We start from the raw sequence: 20,453 nt of genomic DNA on the forward strand, positions 1-20,453 counted from the left end.
AAACCGATCCCGGGATTTGGTTTTGGAGCATCTTGGAGGAGCAAATTTCATCCAAGTCAGTTGAAATTTGGTACATTGTGCCTTTAACAACCATGCCCAACTAGGTCCACATCGGTCTATAGTTATATATAGCCCTCAGATAAATCGATATAAGCGACCCCCATATTTCAATTCTGGGTCCCTACGTACCGTGCAAAAGTCCATATCGATTCGTAATTATTTGTAGACTTACCTACACATACACATTTTTTGGCTAATATATACCACTTATGAACTAACTCACAATTTAGAAAACGATTTAAAATACCACAACCCAAGTAATTCGATTGTGGATGACAGTCTTTCGTAGAAGTTTCTACGCTATCCATGGTGGAGGGTACATAAGATTCGGCCTGGCCGAACTTACGGCCGTTTATACTTGTTTTTATTTTTTTTTTTGCTGGACACACAATATCTTATATACCCTCCACCATAGAATATCTAGTAATAACTGTCATTTGCAATCGAATTACTTGGTATCACGTCTGTAGCTTGTTTCGTTAGGAAGTTAGAGTGATTTCAACAGTCGCATGGACATTCCCTAAAAATTTCACCACGACTCAAAATATATATTTATACTCTATGAAAACCCAAACCAATATTTCGATGCGTTAAAAACGGAATGACAAAGATAGTATACCTTTCCTATGGTGCAAGTTATAAAAGTATTAAAAAATATATCACTTTATTTTGTTGCATAACATATTAGTCACCCTGCACATTTCAAAAAACCACGGCAGTGTATGTCAGACATTTCGTTTAATATGAATATTTAAGAAAAAATAATACATATGTAAACTTTTTACCACAATAAAATAAAATGTATAAATTAATAATAAACTATCAAAACTTTATTTTGTGGGCGACTCTGTTTTGTTATCACTGAGATAGATGAGTTAGGGCTATTAAAATAACAAAACACTTCAGTCATAAAAAAGAATTTATTGAAATAACGTTCTAGCATACAAAATGCCTTGGACTTTTCCCATCCTATATCGTCCAAAATCTAAAAACGACAAAAATTTTGAATTTTCATCATTTTTCTTTATGGTTTCAAAAATATATGGTTTTTGGCCAACTGATGACAACAATGAGTGTGCTTTATATAGATTTATGGCTAAAACCTATACCATTTTTAACTGGTATATAATCCTAAGTATCGGTCTTTCGATATCTTCGGAATGGGCTTATTTGTTCAAATATTATATAAATGCCTCCGAAGCTGTTGTGAATATAAGTACCATATTGATGGGGTCTATGGTATTTATACGTATGATCCATATGCGTTGGACAATGGACAAATTGAAATATGTATTAGGAATATTTGCTAATAGGATTTGGATTAACAGGTAAAATTAATTTAAACAAAACAATTTTAAATAGAAAAAACTTGTTGTCTTCAATTTTCCTTTATATAGAGACATACATCCAGTAATTTTTGACCATTGTATGGAACATACGAAGCCTATATTTTTTGTATCAGTTGGAATGTCTTCAGGGGTAACCTTGTACAATATTATGCCCATAGTTGTGATATTGAAAGACAAAATTACTTTGGAATCACCAAATAAACCATTGCCATTCTTTATGCTCTTCCCCTTTGATCATCAGAAACCGCATTATTATTTTTCTACGTTTTTGTGGTGCATCTACATTGGTTACATAACTATATTGCAGTCCTGTTCAATGGATATGATATTTGCACAAATTGTCAGCTTCACTTGTGGCCAATTTGAAATCCTTCATGGTCGATTAGCTCGTTTGATACCCATGTGTTATGCCGAATGGCAACGAGGCAATCTCAATCCGTTGAATGATAAGAAGGAAAATCTGAAATATCTGCAATTGATTTACAATAGACATTTGGACGAATTAAGCAGGGACCATAGTGACTTGCTGAGGTAAGTATGGGTATAGTAATAAAATAAAATTATACATATTTAAAATTTTGAACATATTGGAAGGATGGACAGACATATAATAATATTTTTGTACTAGCTAAAAAAACAATAAAAAACAAACATTTGAATGACTTCAAACTCATAATCACATTAAAAAAGTTAGAAATCCACAAAACACATCAGTTTACGACAAAGAATATGCAGGTGTACAGGAACGGAATTTATTGGGTAAAACATGCATTTGGTATCTCAAGAAGCCACCAACTGGTTAGCAAAAAATCTTTGCGGTTGGAATTAGAATTACGGTTTCTACTCGTGCCAAAAATAATCGAACAACAATTTGAAGACAATTTTACCATTTTCTATAGAAATAAGAATTTTATCTAAATTTTATTTTTTTAATTTTATTTCTATAAAATATTTTGTCACAATTTTATTTCTATAGAAACTTTGTCAAAATTTTATTTCTATAGAAATTTTTGTCAAAATTTTATTTCTATAGGAAATTTTGTGAAAATTTTATTTTTATAGAAATTTTGTAAAAATTTTATTTCTGCTGAATATTTTATCAAAATTTTATTTCCATAGAATATTTTATCAAAATTTTATTTCTATAGAAAATTTTGTCAAAATTTTATTTCTATAGGAAATTTTGTCACAATTTTATTTCTATAGAACATTTTGCCAAAATTTTATTTCTATAGAAAATTTTGTCAAAATATTATTTCTATAGAATATTTTGTGAAAATTGTATTTCTATAGAATATTTTGTCAAAATTTTGTTTCTATAGAAAATTTTATTTCGATAGAAAAATTTGTAAAAATTTTATTTCTGTAGAAAATTTTGTCAAAATTTTATTTCTATAGAAAATTTTGTAAAAATTTTATTTCTATAGAATATTTTGTCAAAATTTTATTTCTGTTGAATATTTTATCAAAATTTTATTTCTATAGAAAATTTTGTCAAAATTTTATTTCAATAGAAAATTTTGTCAAAATTTTATTTCTTAGAAAATTTTGTCAAAATTTTATTTCTTTTGTGAAAATTTTATTTCTATAGAAAATGTTGTCAAAATTTTATTTCTATAGTAAATTTTGACAAAATTTTATTTCTATAGAAAATTTGTTAAAATTTTATTTCTATAGAAAATTTTGTCAAAATTTTATTTCTATAGAAAATTTTGTGAACATTTTATTTCTATAGAATATTTTGTGAAAATTTTATTTCTATAGAATATTTTGTCAAAGTTTTATTTCTATAGAAAATTTTGTCGAAATTTTATTTCTATAGAAATTTTGTCAAAATTTTATTTCTATAGAATATTTTGTCAAAATTTTATTTCTATAGAAAATTTAGTCAAAATTATATTTCTATAGAAAATGTGGTCAAAATTTTATTTATATAGAAAATTTTGTCAAAATTTTATTCCTATAGACAATTTTATCAAAATTTTAGATCTATAGAATATTTTGTCAAAATTTTAGTTCTGAGAATATTTTGTCAAAATTTTATTTCAATAGAAAATGTTGTCAAAATTTTATTTCTATAGAAAATGTAGTCAAGATTTTATTTCTATAGAAAATTTTTTCAAAATTTTATTTCTATAGAAAATTTTGTAAATTTTTTTCTATAGACAATTTTGTCAAAAATTTATTTCCATAGAAAATTTTGTCAAAATTTTATTTCTATAGAAAATGTTGTCAAAATTTTATTTCTGTAGAAAATTTTCGCAAAATTTTATTCCTATAGAAAATTTTTTCAAAATTTTATTTCTATAGAAAATTTTGTCATAATTTTATTCCTATAGAAAATTTTGTCAAAATTTTATTTCTTAGAACATTTTGTCAAAATTTTGTTTTTATAGAAAATTTTATTTCTATAAGAAATTTTATTTCTATAGAAATTTTGTCAAAATTTTATTTCTATAGGAAATTTTGTCACAATTTTATTTCTATAGAAAATTTTAGCAAAATTTTATTTCTATAGAACATTTTGTCAAAATGTTATTTCTATACAAAATTTTGTCAAAATTTTATTTCTATAGAAAATTTGTGAACATTTTATTTCTATAGAATATTTTGTCAAAGTTTTATTTCTATAGAACATTTTGTCAAAATTTTATTTCTATAGAATATTTGGTCAAAATTTTATTTCCATAGAAAATTTTATTTCTATAGAATATTTTGTCAAAATGTTATTTCTATAGAATATTTTATTATTTCTATACAAAATTTTGTCAAAATTTTATTTCTATAGAACATTTGTGAACATTTTATTTCTATAGAATATTTTGTCAAAGTTTTATTTCTATAGAAAATTTTGTCAAAATGTTATTTCTATAGAAAATTTTTTCAAAATTTTATTTCTATAGAAAATTTTAGCAAAATTTTATTTCTATAGAACATTTTGTCAAAATGTTATTTCTATACAAAATTTTGTCAAAATTTTATTTCTATAGAAAATTTGTGAACATTTTATTTCTATAGAATATTTTGTCAAAGTTTTATTTCTATAGAACATTTTGTCAAAATTTTATTTCTATAGAATATTTGGTCAAAATTTTATTTCCATAGAAAATTTTATTTCTATAGAATATTTTGTCAAAATGTTATTTCTATAGAATATTTTATTATTTCTATACAAAATTTTGTCAGAATTTTATTTCTATAGAAAATTTGTGAACATTTTATTTCTATAGAATATTTTGTCAAAGTTTTATTTCTATAGAAAATTTTGTCAAAATTTTATTTCTATAGAAAATTTTTTCAAAATTTTATTTCTATAGAAAATTTTGTCAAAATTTTATTTCCGTAGACAATTTTGTCAAAATCTTACTTCTATAAAATTGTACTTATTTCTGTAGAAAATTTTGTCAATTTTTTTTTCTACAGACAATTTTGTCAAAAATTTATTTCAATAGAAAATTTTGTAAAAGTTTTTTATTTCTACAGAAATTTTTTTCAAAATTTTTTATTTCTATAGAAAATTTTGTCAAAATTTTATTTCTATAGAAAATGTTATTTCTATAGAATATTTTGTCAAAGTTTTATTTCTATAGAATATTTTATCAACATTTTATTTCTATAGAAAATTTTGTCAAAATTTTATTTCTATAGAAAATTTTGTCAAAATTTTAGTTATATAGAATATGTTGTCAAAATTTTATTTCTATAGAACATTTTGTCAAATTTTTATATCCTGCGCCACACTGTGGAACAGGGTATTACAAGTTAGTGCATATGTGTGTAACACCCAGAAGGAGACGAGATAGACACATGGTGTCTTTGGCAATAATGCTCAGGGTGGGTCCTTGAGTCGATATAGCCATGTCTGTCTGTCCGGCTGTTTGTCCGTCCGTCCGTCCGTCCGTCCGTCTGTCTGTGAACACATTTTTGTGATCAACGTCTAGGTCGCAATTTAAGTCCAATCGCCTTCAAATTTGGCATATGTTCCTAATTTGGGTCAGAATAGAACCCTATTGATTTTGGAAGAAATCGGTTCAGATTTAGATATAGCTCCCATATATATCTTTCGCCCGATATGCACTAATATGGACCCAGAAGCCAGATTTTTGGCCGAATTTGGTTGAAATTTAGCACTAGGAGTACAATTAGTAGTATAGTCATGTGTGCCAAATTTGATTGAAATCGGTTCAGATTTAGATATAGCTCCCATATATATCTTTCGCCCGATATGGACTAATATGGTCCTAAAAGCCAGATTTTTGGCCCAATTTGGTTGAAATTTTGCACAGGGAGTAGATTTAGCAGTGTAGCTATGCGTGCCAAATTTGGTTGAAATCGATTCAGATTTAGATATAGCTCCCATATATATCTTTCGCCCGATATGCACTTATATGGACCCAGAAGCCAGAATTTTATACCGATTAGCTTGAAATTTTGCACAAGGAGTACAATTGGTAGTATAGTCATGTGTGCCAAATTTAATTGAAATCGGTTCAGATTTAGATATAGCTTCCATATATATTTTTCGCCCGATATGGACTTATATGGCCCCAGAAGCCAGAGTAATATAGTCATGTGTGCCAAATTTGATTGAAATCGGTTCAGATTTAGATATATCTCCCATATATAGCTTTCGCCCGATTTACACTCATATGATCACAGAGGCCAATTTTTAACTCCTATTTAGTTGAAATTTTGCACAGGGAGTAGAATTAACATTGTTGCTATGCGTGCCCAATTTGGTTGAAATCGGTTCAGATTTAGATATAGCTCCAATATATAGCTTTCGGCCGATTTACACTCATATGACCACAGAGGCCAATTTTTGCTCCGATTTAGTTGAAATTTTGCACAGGGAGTAGAATTAGCGTTGTAGCTATGCGTGCCAAATTTGATTGAAATCGGTTCAGATTTGGATATATCTCCCATATAAAGCTTTCGCCCGATTTACACTCATATGACCACAGAGGCCAATTTTAAACTCCGATTTAGTTGAAATTTTGCACAGGGAGTAGAATTAGCATTAATGCTATGTGTGCCAAATTTGGTTGAAATCGGTTCAGATTTAGATATAGCTCCCATATATATGTTTTTCTGATTTCGACAAAAATGGTCAAAATACCAACATTTTCCTAGTAAAATCGCCACTGCTTAGTAGAAAAGTTGTAAAACTGACTATAATTTTCCTAAACTTGTAATACATATATATCGAGCGATAAATCATAAATAAACTTTTGCGAAGTTTCCTTAAAATTGCTTTAGATTTAAATGTTTCCCATATTTGTTTACTAAAATTGTGTTCCACCATAGTGCATTAGCCAACTTAAATTTTGAGTCTATAGATTTTGTAAAAGTCTATCAAATTCTGTCCAAATCGAGTGATATTTCAATGTATGTATTTGGGACAAATATTTGTATATAGCACCCAACACATTTGACGGATGTGATATGGTATCGAAAATTTAGATCTACAAAGTGGTGCAGGGTATAATATAGTCGGCCCCGCCCGACTTTAGACTTTCCTTACTTGTTTCTATAGAAATTTTGTCAAAATTTTATTTCTATAGAAATTTTGTCCAAAATTTTTTTTCTATAGAATATTTTGTCAAAATTATATTTCAATAGAACATTTTGTCAAAATTTTATTTTTATAGAAAATTTTGTCAAAATTTTATTTCTATAGAAAATTTGTGAAAATTTTATTTCTATAGAATATTTTGTCAAAGTTTTATTTCTATAGAATATTTTGTCAAAATTTTATTTCTATAGAAAATTTTGCCAAAATTTTATTTCTATAGAACACTTTGTCAAAATTTTATTTCTATAGAAAATGTTGTCAAAATTTTATTTCAATAGAAAATTTTGTCAAAATTTTATTTCTATAGAAAATTTTGTCAAAATTTTATTTCTATAGACAATATTGTGAAAATTTTATTTCTATAGAAAATTTTGTGAAGGTTTTATTTCTATAGAAAATTTTGTGAAGGTTTTATTTCAATAGAATATTTTGTCAACATTTTATTTCTATAGAAAATGTTATGAAAATTTTATTTCTATAGAAAATGTTGTGAAAATTTTTTTTCTATATAAAATTTTGTCAACATTTTATTTCTATAGAACATTTTGTCAACATGTGTTTTCTACAGAAAATTTTACCAAAATTTTATTTCTTAGAACATTTTGTCAAAATTTTATTTCTATAGAAAAATTTATTTCTATAGGAAATTTAGTCAAAATTTTATTCCTAGGGCAAATTTAGTCAAAATTGTATATCTGTAGAAAATTAGTCAAAATTTTATTTCAATAGAAAACTTTTTTAAAATGTTATTTCTGTTTCTTTTCGGCCTGGCCGAACCCAATGACGTACACAGTCTCACACAAGTTTACATACCCCTGAGTTTTTTTACCTCTTAACTAAAATTGTTTTTTGTTGTTGTTTATAACTCACATCAAAAAAAATTTCTTGAAAATTAACAAATACTTTGTTTTTCAAATTAATTTACTAAAAAAATGATATATAAGCATATTTTTTAAAATGTGATAATTTAAAGAAAATATAAATTCTTTAACCGTATGCAAACTTGTGTGAGACTGTGTATATACTCGTTTGAAATAATTCTGCAAGTTTTTAACGGATAAAAATGTCAACATAATTTTTGGGTCTTTAGTTGGTTCGCGAGCTGACCTTATAATGGCCGATCCGAATCTCTTCCTCTTGAGCAAAAACTCTCCCAAGACTGAGCACTGCCGAGAATTAGAGTATAGCCCTTTGAACTTGGCTATTCAAAGGGGGAGCAGACCGTAAGGAGGTTCGTCACAACCTGTGCGAGTTGAGAGGTGGTCACCTTGGTTGTTTGAAATTTTGTTTTTATGAATCGATTTTGATGATTTTTTCTTTGCTGGATAGAATTTGTAAAACCGTAAACACGTATGCGAATATCTCCTATAGTTCACGAGATTTAGCCTCCACATTAAGACCCGATTGGGATCTTAGTTTGTTTCCTTCACACAAAGAAAAAATTATGTTGATACCTTTTTCCGTTTCAAAGTTGCAGAATTATTCCCAAAACAAACGATTCGGAACCACAGTTCGTTATGTCAAGCTCACATGGACTATTCAGTCCATTATGATACCACAACTAAAGAGCTTAAGTGCTCTTTAGTTATGTTTTTGTCATGATAAATTAGTGAAAAATTCATAACATGTTAGTTACATATTAAAGTTTGGTATATAAAGTCCAACAATATAGCACTAGATGTCAAAGATTTTGGAAATCTGTATAAGAGTTTCAAAAACTAATCAACCAATTACTAACTCTCAAAAGGACTTTGAATATATGAACTTTACATTCACATTTCTAAATTAATAACTAAATATGTACGCATTATAATTTTGTGTACCAAGATAATTTGAAAGTCCCTATAAGAGTTTCAAAAACTGTTCGACTTACCGACACTTTAAATTGACTTTGACGGACTCTTTACTTCAGTTCCAATTATTATACCCTGCGCCACACTGTGGAACAGGGTATTATAAGTTAGCGCATATGTTTGCAACACCCAGAAGGAGACGAGATAGACACATTTGGCAAAAATGCTCAGGATGGGCTCCTGAGTCGATATAGCCATGTCCGTCTGTCCGTGAACAAATTTTTGTAATCAAAGTCTAGGTCGCAGGTTTAGTTCAATCGACCTCAAATTTGGCACAAGTATGTGTTTTGGCTCAGAATAGAACCGTATTGATTTTGGAAGCAATCGGTTCAGATTTAGATATAGCACCCATATATATATTTCGCCCGATATGGACTTATATGGTCCCAGAAGCCAGAGTTTTACCCTAATTTGGTTAATAGTTTGCACAAGAAGAACAATTAGTACAAGTTCACCAAATTTTATTGAAATCGGTTCAGATTTAGATATAGCTCCCATATATATCTTTCGCCCGATATGGACTAATACGGTCCCAGAAGCCAGAGTTTTACCCCAATTTGGTTGAAATTTTGCACTAGGAGTACAATTAGTAGTGTAGTCAAGTGCGTAAAATTCTATTGAAATCGGTTAAGATTTAGATATAGCTCCCATATATGTCGTTCACCCGATTTACACTCATATGACCACAGTGGCCAATCTTTCACTCCGATTTAATTGAAATTTTACACAGGGAGTAGAATTAGCATTGTAGCTATGCGTGCCAAATTTGGTTGAAATCGGTTCAGATTTAGATATAGCTCCCATATATAGCTTTCGCCCGATTTACACTCTTATGACCACAGAGACCAATTTTTTGCTCCGATTTAGTTGAAATTTTGCACAGGGAGTAGAATTAGCATTGTAGCTATGCGTGCCAAATTTGGTTGAAATCGGTTCAGATATAGGTCCCATATGTATGTTTTTCTGATTTCGACATAAATGGTCAAAATACCAACATTTTCCATGTAAAATCGCCACTGCTTAGTCGAAAAGTTGTAAAAATGACTCTAATTTTCCTAAACTTCTAATACATATATATCGAGCGATAAGTCATAAATAAACTTTTCCTTAAAATTGCTTCAGATTTAAATGTTTTCCATATATTTTTATTAACATTGTGTTCCACCCTAGTGCATTAGCCGACTTAAATGTTGAGTCTATAGATTTTGTAGAAGTCTGTCAAATTCTGTCCAGATCGAGTGATATTTAAATGTATGTATTTGGGACAAACCTTTATATATGGCCCCCAACACATTTGACGGATGTGATATGGTACGAAAATTTAGATCTACAAAGTGGTGCAGGGTATAATATAGTCGGAGCCGCCCGACTTTAAACTTTCCTTACTTGTTTATATATTAGCCTATATATTTTTTACCTTTTTCAGTTTCTGTTTGGAGTTGGAAAACTTGTATGCTTTTCCTTTAATGGTCAATATGGTTGTTTCCTCACTAGTTATCAGCTTTGGCGGTTTTCAGCTGGTTGTTGTAAGTATAAAATTGCTATAAAAATTGGCTCAATGAGCTTCGAAGAGAATGGAAAATATTTTACGAAATGTTACGATTTGCTTCTAAGATTTCTTCTTCTCAATTCTTTCAACTTTTGTTTTAAAATCTTTCGTAGTTATGCGAATACTTCTGCTCTGTTTGAAATTGTTCCATATATTATTGTTTTTTATGAAAATGTTTCATAAATTTTTGTAAAATTTTCCTACATAGTTGAATACTTTTAATCCGGTAATTTTTCTAATCAAAGTCTAGGTTGCAGTTTTAGTATTTCCATTGAGCATTATTTAGTTTTATTTTTCATTAATTTTAAACAGTCTGGTCAAAACTCTCCTGTGGATTTTATACGATTTTTACTATATCTCGCATCGGTAACGATACAACTTTATGCCGTTTGCTATCTGGGCTCATTATTAATTTATATGGTATGATCGATCTACGAAAGCAGCAGATCTATTCATTTAACCCTATTCATATTTTCCATACACAATGTAGTCAACTAAAACTGCTCGCTATTTAGCCATGAGTAACTGGGAAGGTGGATTAATTTCACAAAACTCACCATTGTTGGATGAAAGCGAAGTTATGGAAACTGCCTATTTGAATCAAAGAAACCCATTATGGCAACATATTGATTATCCCTTGCCAAATATTACATTTCGCCGCAAACTTGATTTTATGATTTTACGCAGTAATCGACCGGCTAAATTGACTGCAATGAAGTTTGCTGATATATCATTGGAAACGTTTAATCAGGTGAGAGTAAAAATATAAATTTTAATGAAATCTTTTATTAAGATAAATTAAATTGGTATTTGGTTTTTGTTTTACAGATTATATCTTCGTCAGCCTCATTTTTTGCTCTACTGAAATCCTTCATGGATAGGATTAACTAATTAGCATATATTCAATACAAAGCCTTGACATGAAAGTATTTATAAAATTACGATTGAATAAAAAATCATGGGAAATAATTAATGTGTGGTTAATGTTTTGTTTAACAAAGACCGGAATATAAATTTTCATTATTTTTGATTAGGAAAGAGGGATGATAACTTTTTCTATTTATTGCAATAACAATCGAATTCAAAGATTTTAACCTTCCTTTCAGAAGTTATCTAGCATTAAATCTAGGCCCTATAAAATCTCACTTATCGAATTTTCCTCCTATTTATACGATGTATTAACAGTTTAAAAGTCCACATTACAATAAATACCTCAAAGTTAAAACGGGTTTCATGTGGAAACTATGAAACAGTCCCAGCTTTAGCTGGGAATGGAATGGAAAATAAACCGACAAGTAAAGAAACCGAACCAAAATTTTACACAGAAGGTAGAGAAGTATATAAAACCGTACTGCGTACTCGTACCACCGTTGGTAAAATCCTACTAAAAATGGTACATTTTTTATACTCTCCACCATAGGATGGGGGATATATTAACTTTGTCATTCCGTCTGTAACAAATCGAAATATTGCTCTAAGACCCCATAAAGTCGATCTAAGCATGTCCGTCCATCCGTCTGTAGAAATCACCTAACTTCCGAACGAAACAAGATATAGACTTGAAACTTGGCACAAGTAGTTGTTATTGATGTAGGTTGGATGGTATTGCAAATGGGCCATATCCGTCCACCTTTATGTATAGCCCCCATATAATGGACCCCCAGATTTGGCTTGCGGAGCCTCTTGGAAGAGCAAAATTCATCCGATCCGGTTGAAATTTGGTACATTGTGTTAGTATATGGTCTCTACCAACCATGCAAAAACTGGTTCAAATCGGTCCATAATGATATATAACCCCCATATAAACCGATCCCCAGATTTGGCTTGCGGAGCCTCTTGGAGGAGCGAAATTCATCCGATCCGTCTGAAATTTGGTACATGGTGTAAACATATGGTCTCTAACAACTATGCAAAAATTGGTTCACATCGGTACATAACTATATATAGCCCCCATATTAACCGATCCCCCGATTTGGCTTGCGGAGCCGCTAAGAGAAGCAAATTTCATCCGATCCGGCTGAAATTTGGTACATGGTGTTAGTATATGGTCTCTAACAACCATGCAAACTTTGGTTCACATCGGTCCATAATTATATATAGCCCCATATAAACCGATACCCAGATTTGACCCCCGAAGCCTCATGGATGAGCAAAATTCATCCGATTCGGTTGAAATTTGGTACACGCAAAGAAAAAAAAGTTTGGGAAACGTGTACCGAAAACGTTTTTCTTTTGTTAGAGTTTTTTGAATTGCTTCGAAAATTTTAAACTTTTATCACCAGAAAAATTCGTTTGTTAAACAATTTTTATTTTTTCAATAAAAAAATGCTATTTTTGAAACAACAACACAGTCCATTTCGTTTATATCAAATTCCGAAACGTGCGTCCATCCAACCATCTTGCAGTCTATAGGGACTTGCCCAAATAAATTTGACAAACATTATTTTTCTCTGTTGGTTAAGCTACACTTGTAGTTTAGTCAATGCATGGTTTTAAGCTGAAATAAAACAAGTATATACAGCAGTAAATTCGGCCGGGCCAAATTTTAAATACCCATGACCATGAATCAAGTATAAAAGTTTACTATGAAAACTCTTCGTCGTAGTGGGTTACGTTATAATATATAGAATTGTAGGGGGTTTGATGACAAATCTTCTCCCAAACGAGCCAGCTCCCGAAGACAAACTTTAAAGATTCTACCTATGAAGACCAGATAAGATTCTGGATTTATGAGAACCAAATTTGTTTGAGTTTTAGAGAAAATATAAACATATCGTGTATATGTTGAAATTACGCCTTGATTTAAAATCTTAAATCTGTAGATTTTTCCGCATTTATTTAAATACGATGAGTAAAATCTGGAACTTTTACTTTCAGTTTGAAGCAATTTTCATGATCAGTGCGCCTGCTATACCCTGAAAGAAGTGTTTTCTTTTTTGAGAAACGTAATTTTAGACAAGCAAAGTTTTCTTTTGGCACAAATTTTAGATACAATCGTTGAATAAACGAAAACACTTTGTAAGAAAAAGAAATTTCGTTTGTCTAAAATTTTATTATAGATTACTAATTTCCAGCAAATCGGATAAAACTACGGATTCTAGAAGCCCAAGAAATAAAGCCGGGAGATCGGTGTATATGGGGGATATACCAAAACATGGACCGATAGGCATCATTTGCTACTCACATATTTGTGATCTTAAAATACCTCCAGATTTTAAATTTCAAACAAATCGGCCAGAAAATATAGTCTCTAGACGCCCAAGAAGTAAAAATCGAGAGATCAGTCTATATGGGGGTTATACCAAAAAATGGACCGATATACCTCAATTTCGGCACTCTTATTTGTGGTCTAAAAATACCTCTAGATTTCGAATTTCAGGCAAATCATGTAATAAATACAGTTATTGTAGCTCAAGAATTTCAGGCAAAGCGGATGGTAAATATAGTTTCTAGAAGCCCAAGAAGCAAAATGGGAGATCGGTCTATATGGGGGCTATACCAAAAAATGCACCGATGGGCACCATTTTCGGCACACCTTTTTATGGTTCCAAAAGAACTCTAGATTTTCAATTTCAGGAAAATCAGATAGAAAATATTGTTTCTAGAAGCCCAAGAACCAATTCGGGAAATCAGTCTCTATGGGGCTATATGAAAACATGGACCGATGAGCACCATTTTCGGCACACCTTTTTATGGTCCTCAAATACCTCTAGATTTCCAATTTCAGGCAAATCGGATGGTAAATATAGTTTCTAGAAGCCCTAAAAGCAAAATCGGTATATCGGTCTATATGGGGGCTATACCAAAACATGTAACGATGAGCACCATTTTCCGCACACCTTTTTATGGTCCCCAAATACTTCTATATTTCCAATTTCAAGCAAATTTGATAAAAACTACGGGTTTTATAGACTCCAAGACTCCAAATCGGGAGGTTGGTTTACATGTGGGCTACATCAAAACATGGACCGATGCGGATAATTTTCGACACACCTCTTTATGGTCCCAAAATACCTTTAGATTTTCAATTTCATACAAATCGGATAGAAAATACTGTTTCTAGACGTGTAACAAGCAAAATCGGGAGATCGGTCTATATGGGGGCTATACCAAAACATGGACCCATATGGACCATTTTCGGCACACCTCTTTATAGTCCCACAATACCTCTAGATTTCCAATTTCAGGCAAATCGGATGGTAAATGTAGTTTCTAGACGCCCAAGAAGCAAAATCGGGAGATCGGTCTATAAGGGGGCTATATCAAAACATGGACCGATACGAACGATTTTCGACACAACTCCTTATGGTCCTAAAATACCTCTAGATTTTCAATTTCAGACAAATCGGATAGAAAATACTGTTTCTAGACGCCTAAGAAGCAAAATCGGGAGATCGGTCTATATGGGGGCTATACTTAAACATGGACCGATATGGACCATTTTCGACACACCTCTTTATGGTCCCACAATACCTCTAGATTTCCAATTTCAGGACCCCAAATCGGGAGGTAGGTTTATATGGGGACTATATCAAAACTTGGACCGATATAGCCCATCTTCGAACTTGATCTGCCTGCAAACAAAAAACTAATCTGTGCCAAATTTCGGGACGATAGCGCCATTATTGAAGGCTGTAACGTGATTACAACAGATAGACAGACAGACGGACAGACGGACATGCTTATATCGTCTTAGAATTTCTCCCTGATCAAGAATATATATACTTTATATAGTCGGAAATCGATATTTCGATGTGTTACAAACGGAATGACAAACTTATTATACCCCCGTCACCATTTATGGTGGTGGGTATAAAAATAACAACAATGCTTATAGAACAAAACCAACAATAACAAAACAAAACGAATGAAAATTTTATTTCTATAGAAAATGTTGTCAAAATTTTATTACTTTAGAAAATTTTGTCAACATTTTATTACTACACCAAGAAAAAAGTGCCTTCGGAACTCAAGGAAAAAATGTTCATCAATTTAGTTTAGCCAATTTATTTCCATTAAGTTAAATTTTTGTTTAAAATTATAAAATTTACTTGCTTCAGTAAAAAAATCCTAAACTGAAAGCAGTTAGGAATAGTTCATTAACTAGGATAAGGCATGGAATTTTACTAATACTGTTTTCTTCGCTGGGTGTAAGAATTTACTACTGAACAAGAAAATTTTATTCACTGATAACAAAGCATTCGTAAAAATAAACAAAATATGAACTAAAACCAAGTTTCCTCAAATTTAGTAAAATTTCTTATTCTTATAATTCTGACTTCCTTTATTATAGAAAGCTTATCATACATACGAATAACACTTGTTAGAATATAGGAAATTTTCCTACATTTCTTTTATCTACCTGTAATCGATGTAATCGGTATGTTTGAGCGTGGGTTGTTTTTTAGTTGGAATCGCGTTGTTATGGTATACGGAGGAATTGTTAGAAAATAATATAGTAAAATAATATAATAAATAACAAATAAAATATATAAAATATTTGTTATTTTAAATAAGTGAGAAAAAATTATGTTCAATTAACAGGTAACATTCAGTGACGCTAACCTTTTGTGAAAAAATTGGTTTATGATTTTTTTTGTAGGTATTGAAATTGTAAAAGGAGGACAAACTCGTTACGCAGCACCTTATTAAAAGTGAAAGGTACAAGAAGAAGGAAAAATGCGTTTTACAGTTGATGACATTACATGGACATTGGAAAGTGGAATAATAAACTAATATTTCAAGGCCAGTCGATGCTGCTGATTCTTAATAAATATATTTAATATATTAATAAAACGTGTATTTTATTGAAGAAAAAATTGCATATATAAATAAATAAAATTGTATTTAAAAACGAAGGTAAGCAGTTCTAAGTTTGAAGTAAAAAGGTTTACTACAAATATGTACGATTTGTCCCAAAGAATGAAAAAAGTTCAATAAAATCATTCCATATATGAATTCAATTCAGTTTTTTTTTTCATTCTGTAGTAAAGTGGTACATAAATATAGGAAAATGTTAACTAATATATGGAATGCATTCACCTAATTTCAACGAAAATCACATCGTTCAAAAACAAAGCCAAATTTGAGTACAATCGGTTGATAAATAAGAGTTTATGGCTAAATTTGGCAAAATCGGGCGATACATATATATGGGAGCAATATCTAAATTTGATCCGATTTCTCCGTTCGTCTTTGTGCCAAAAAAACACCCTGTACCAAATTTCATCAAAATCGGTTAAAAATTGCGACCGGAATCCTGTGACGGACGGACGGACACAAAGCGCTAGATCGACTCAGGAGGTGATTCTGAGTCGATCGGTATATATTTTATGGGGTCTAAGATCAATATTTCTGATAGGCACATTTTTTGGCAGATCAAACTTATTATACCCTGACCACTATGTGGTTTAGGGTATAAAAATAAAATTTCAACAAAATTTTCTATAAACAAGTATATACGGCCGTAAGTTCGGCCAGGCCGAATCTTATGTACCCTCCACCATGGATTGCGTAGAAACTTCTACGAAAGACTGACATCCACAACCGAATTACTTGGGGTGTGGTATCTTAAAACTTCTTAACATCGTTTTCTAAATTGTGAGTTAGCCCGTTAAAATTAGACACAAAAATTACAAATAATTACGAATCGACTTGGACTTTTGCACAGTACGTAGAGAGCCAGAATTGAAATATGGGGGTCGTTTATATGGGGGCTCAAAATATAATTTTTAATACTCATTGGTTACTAGTATATAGAAAGTAAGCCGATAGCCTTTGTAGCTAGTGCTTTAATGTTTATTATAGTTTTTAAAATTGTAATAAATAAATAAATACATAAATATGGGGGCTATATAGAATTATGAACTTGATATGGATCAATTTTTGTGTGATTGGGGTCGATTTATCTGAGGGCTATATATAACTATATACTATAGACCGATATGGACCTAGTTAGGCATGGTTGTTAACGGCCATATAACATACTAGCACAATGTACCAAATTTCAGCTGACTCGGATGAATTTTACTCTTCCAGGAGGCTCCAAAACCAAATTTAGGGATCGGTTTATATGGGGACTATATATGATTATGGACTGATATGGACCACTTTTAGCATGGTTGTTAAATAGCATATACTACCACCACGTACCAAATTTCAACCAGATCGGATGAATTTTGCTACTCCAAAAGGCACCAGAGGTCAAATCTAGGGATCGGTTTATATGGGGGCTATATATAATTATAGATTGATATGAACCAATTCCTGCATGGTTGTTGGATACCATATACTAACACCATGTACCAAATTTCAACCGAATCGGATGGATTTTGCTCTTCCAAGATGCTCTGGGGATCGGCTTATATGGGGGCTATATATAATTATGGGCCGATGTGGACCAATTTTGCATGGTCATTAGAGAACATATACAAACACCATGTACCAAATTTCAGCCGGATCGGATGAAATTTGCTTCTCATAGAGGCTCCGCAAGCCAAATTTGGGGGTCCTTTTATATGGCGGCTATACGTAAGAGTGGACCGATATGAACCAATTTTTGCACGGTTGTTAAAAACCATATACTAACACCATGTACCAAATTTCAGCCGGATCGGATGAAATTTGCTTCTCTTAGAGACTCCGCAAGCCAAATTTGGGGGTCCGTTTATATGGGGGCTATACGAAAGAGTGGACCGATATGAACCAATTTTTGCATGGTTGTTAGAAACCATATACTTACACCATGTACCAAGTTTCAGACGGATCGGATGAAATTTTCTTCTCCTAGAGGCTCCGCAAGCCAAATTGGGGGGTCCGTTTATATGGGGGCTATACGTAAGAGTGGACCGATATGGACCAATTCCTGCATGGTTATAAGATACCATATTCTAACACCATGTACCAAGTTTCAGCCGGATCGGATGAAATTTTCTTCTCCTAGAGGCTCCGCAAGCCAAATTTGGGGGTCCGTTTATATGGGGGCTATACGTAAGAGTGGACCGATATGGACCAATTCCTGCATGTTTATTAGAGACCATATACTAACACCATGTACCAAATTTCAGCTGGATCGGATGAACTTTGCTTCTCTTAGAACAATCGCAAGCCAAATTTGGGGGTCCGTTTATATGGGGGCTATATGTAAAAGTGGACCGATATGGATCAATTTTTGCATGGTTATTAGATACCATATTCTAACACCATGTACCAAATTTCAGACGGATCGGATGAAATTTGCTTCTCTTAGAGCAATCGCAAGGCAAATTTTGGGGTCCGTTTATATGGGGTCCGTTTATACTTGTGCCAAGTTTCAAGTCGATAGCTTGTTTCGTTCGGAATTTAGCGTGATTTCAACAGACGGACGGACGGACATGCTCAGATCGACTCAGAATTTCACCACGACCCAGAATATATATACTTAATGGGGTCTTAGAGCAATATTTCGATTTGTTACAAACGGAATGACAAAGTTAATATACCCCCATCCTATGGTGCAGGGTATAAAAATACAATTTTTAAAAATTTAAAAAAAATATAATTTTGACAAATTTTTCTATACAAAATAAAAATTTGACAAAATTTTCTATAAACAATAAAATTTTTACTAAATTTTTATAGAAATAAAATTTTGAAAAAAAATCTATAAAAAGAAAATATAGAAATAAAAATTTAAAAACATTTTCTATAGAAATAAAATTTTGAGAATCGGATGAATTTTGCTACTCCAAAAGGCACCAGAGGTCAAATCTAGGGATCGGTTTATATGGGGGCTATATATAATTATAGATTGATATGAACCAATTCCTGCATGGTTGTTGGATACCATATACTAACACCATGTACCAAATTTCAACCGAATCGGATGGATTTTGCTCTTCCAAGATGCTCTGGGGATCGGCTTATATGGGGGCTATATATAATTATGGGCCGATGTGGACCAATTTTGCATGGTCATTAGAGAACATATACAAACACCATGTACCAAATTTCAGCCGGATCGGATGAAATTTGCTTCTCATAGAGGCTCCGCAAGCCAAATTTGGGGGTCCTTTTATATGGCGGCTATACGTAAGAGTGGACCGATATGAACCAATTTTTGCACGGTTGTTAAAAACCATATACTAACACCATGTACCAAATTTCAGCCGGATCGGATGAAATTTGCTTCTCTTAGAGACTCCGCAAGCCAAATTTGGGGGTCCGTTTATATGGGGGCTATACGAAAGAGTGGACCGATATGAACCAATTTTTGCATGGTTGTTAGAAACCATATACTTACACCATGTACCAAGTTTCAGACGGATCGGATGAAATTTTCTTCTCCTAGAGGCTCCGCAAGCCAAATTTGGGGGTCCGTTTATATGGGGGCTATACGTAAAAGTGGACCGATATGGACCAATTCCTGCATGGTTATAAGATACCATATTCTAACACCATGTACCAAGTTTCAGCCGGATCGGATGAAATTTTCTTCTCCTAGAGGCTCCGCAAGCCAAATTTGGGGGTCCGTTTATATGGGGGCTATACGTAAGAGTGGACCGATATGGACCAATTCCTGCATGTTTATTAGAGACCTAACACCATGTACCAAATTTCAGCTGGATCGGATGAACTTTGCTTCTCTTAGAACAATCGCAAGCCAAATTTGGGGGTCCGTTTATATGGGGGCTATATGTAAAAGTGGACCGATATGGATCAATTTTTGCATGGTTATTAGATACCATATTCTAACACCATGTACCAAATTTCAGACGGATCGGATGAAATTTGCTTCTCTTAGAGCAATCGCAAGGCAAATTTTGGGGTCCGTTTATATGGGGGCTATACGTAAAAGTGGACCGATATGGCCCATTTGCAATACCATCCGATCTACATCAATAACAAATACTTGTGCCAAGTTTCAAGTCGATACCATGTACCAAATTTCAGCCGGATCGGATGAAATTTGCTTCTCTTAGAGCAATCGCAAGGCAAATTTTGGGGTCCGTTTATATGGGGGCTATACGTAAAAGTGGACCGATATGGCCCATTTGCAATACCATCCGACCTACATCAATAACAACTAC

The 20,453-nt window shown here is 31.9% G+C and overlaps 1 protein-coding gene across 1 annotated transcript; it reads left to right on the forward strand.

Annotated features, from left to right (window-relative positions):
- The first annotated feature begins 1,527 nt into the window (after positions 1-1,527).
- LOC142233993 (odorant receptor 13a-like) lies at positions 1,528-11,277 on the forward strand. The gene is made up of 5 exons (XM_075305054.1): positions 1,528-1,940; positions 10,264-10,360; positions 10,699-10,806; positions 10,877-11,137; positions 11,215-11,277. Exons 1-5 carry the CDS (start codon positions 1,528-1,530, stop codon positions 11,275-11,277), a joined length of 942 nt encoding a protein of 313 aa, XP_075161169.1.
- The last annotated feature ends 9,176 nt before the right edge of the window (positions 11,278-20,453 follow it).

The sequence above is a fragment of the Haematobia irritans genome, chromosome 1 (genome assembly GCF_050003625.1).
Source record: "Haematobia irritans isolate KBUSLIRL chromosome 1, ASM5000362v1, whole genome shotgun sequence".
Lineage (NCBI taxonomy): Eukaryota > Metazoa > Arthropoda > Insecta > Diptera > Muscidae > Haematobia > Haematobia irritans.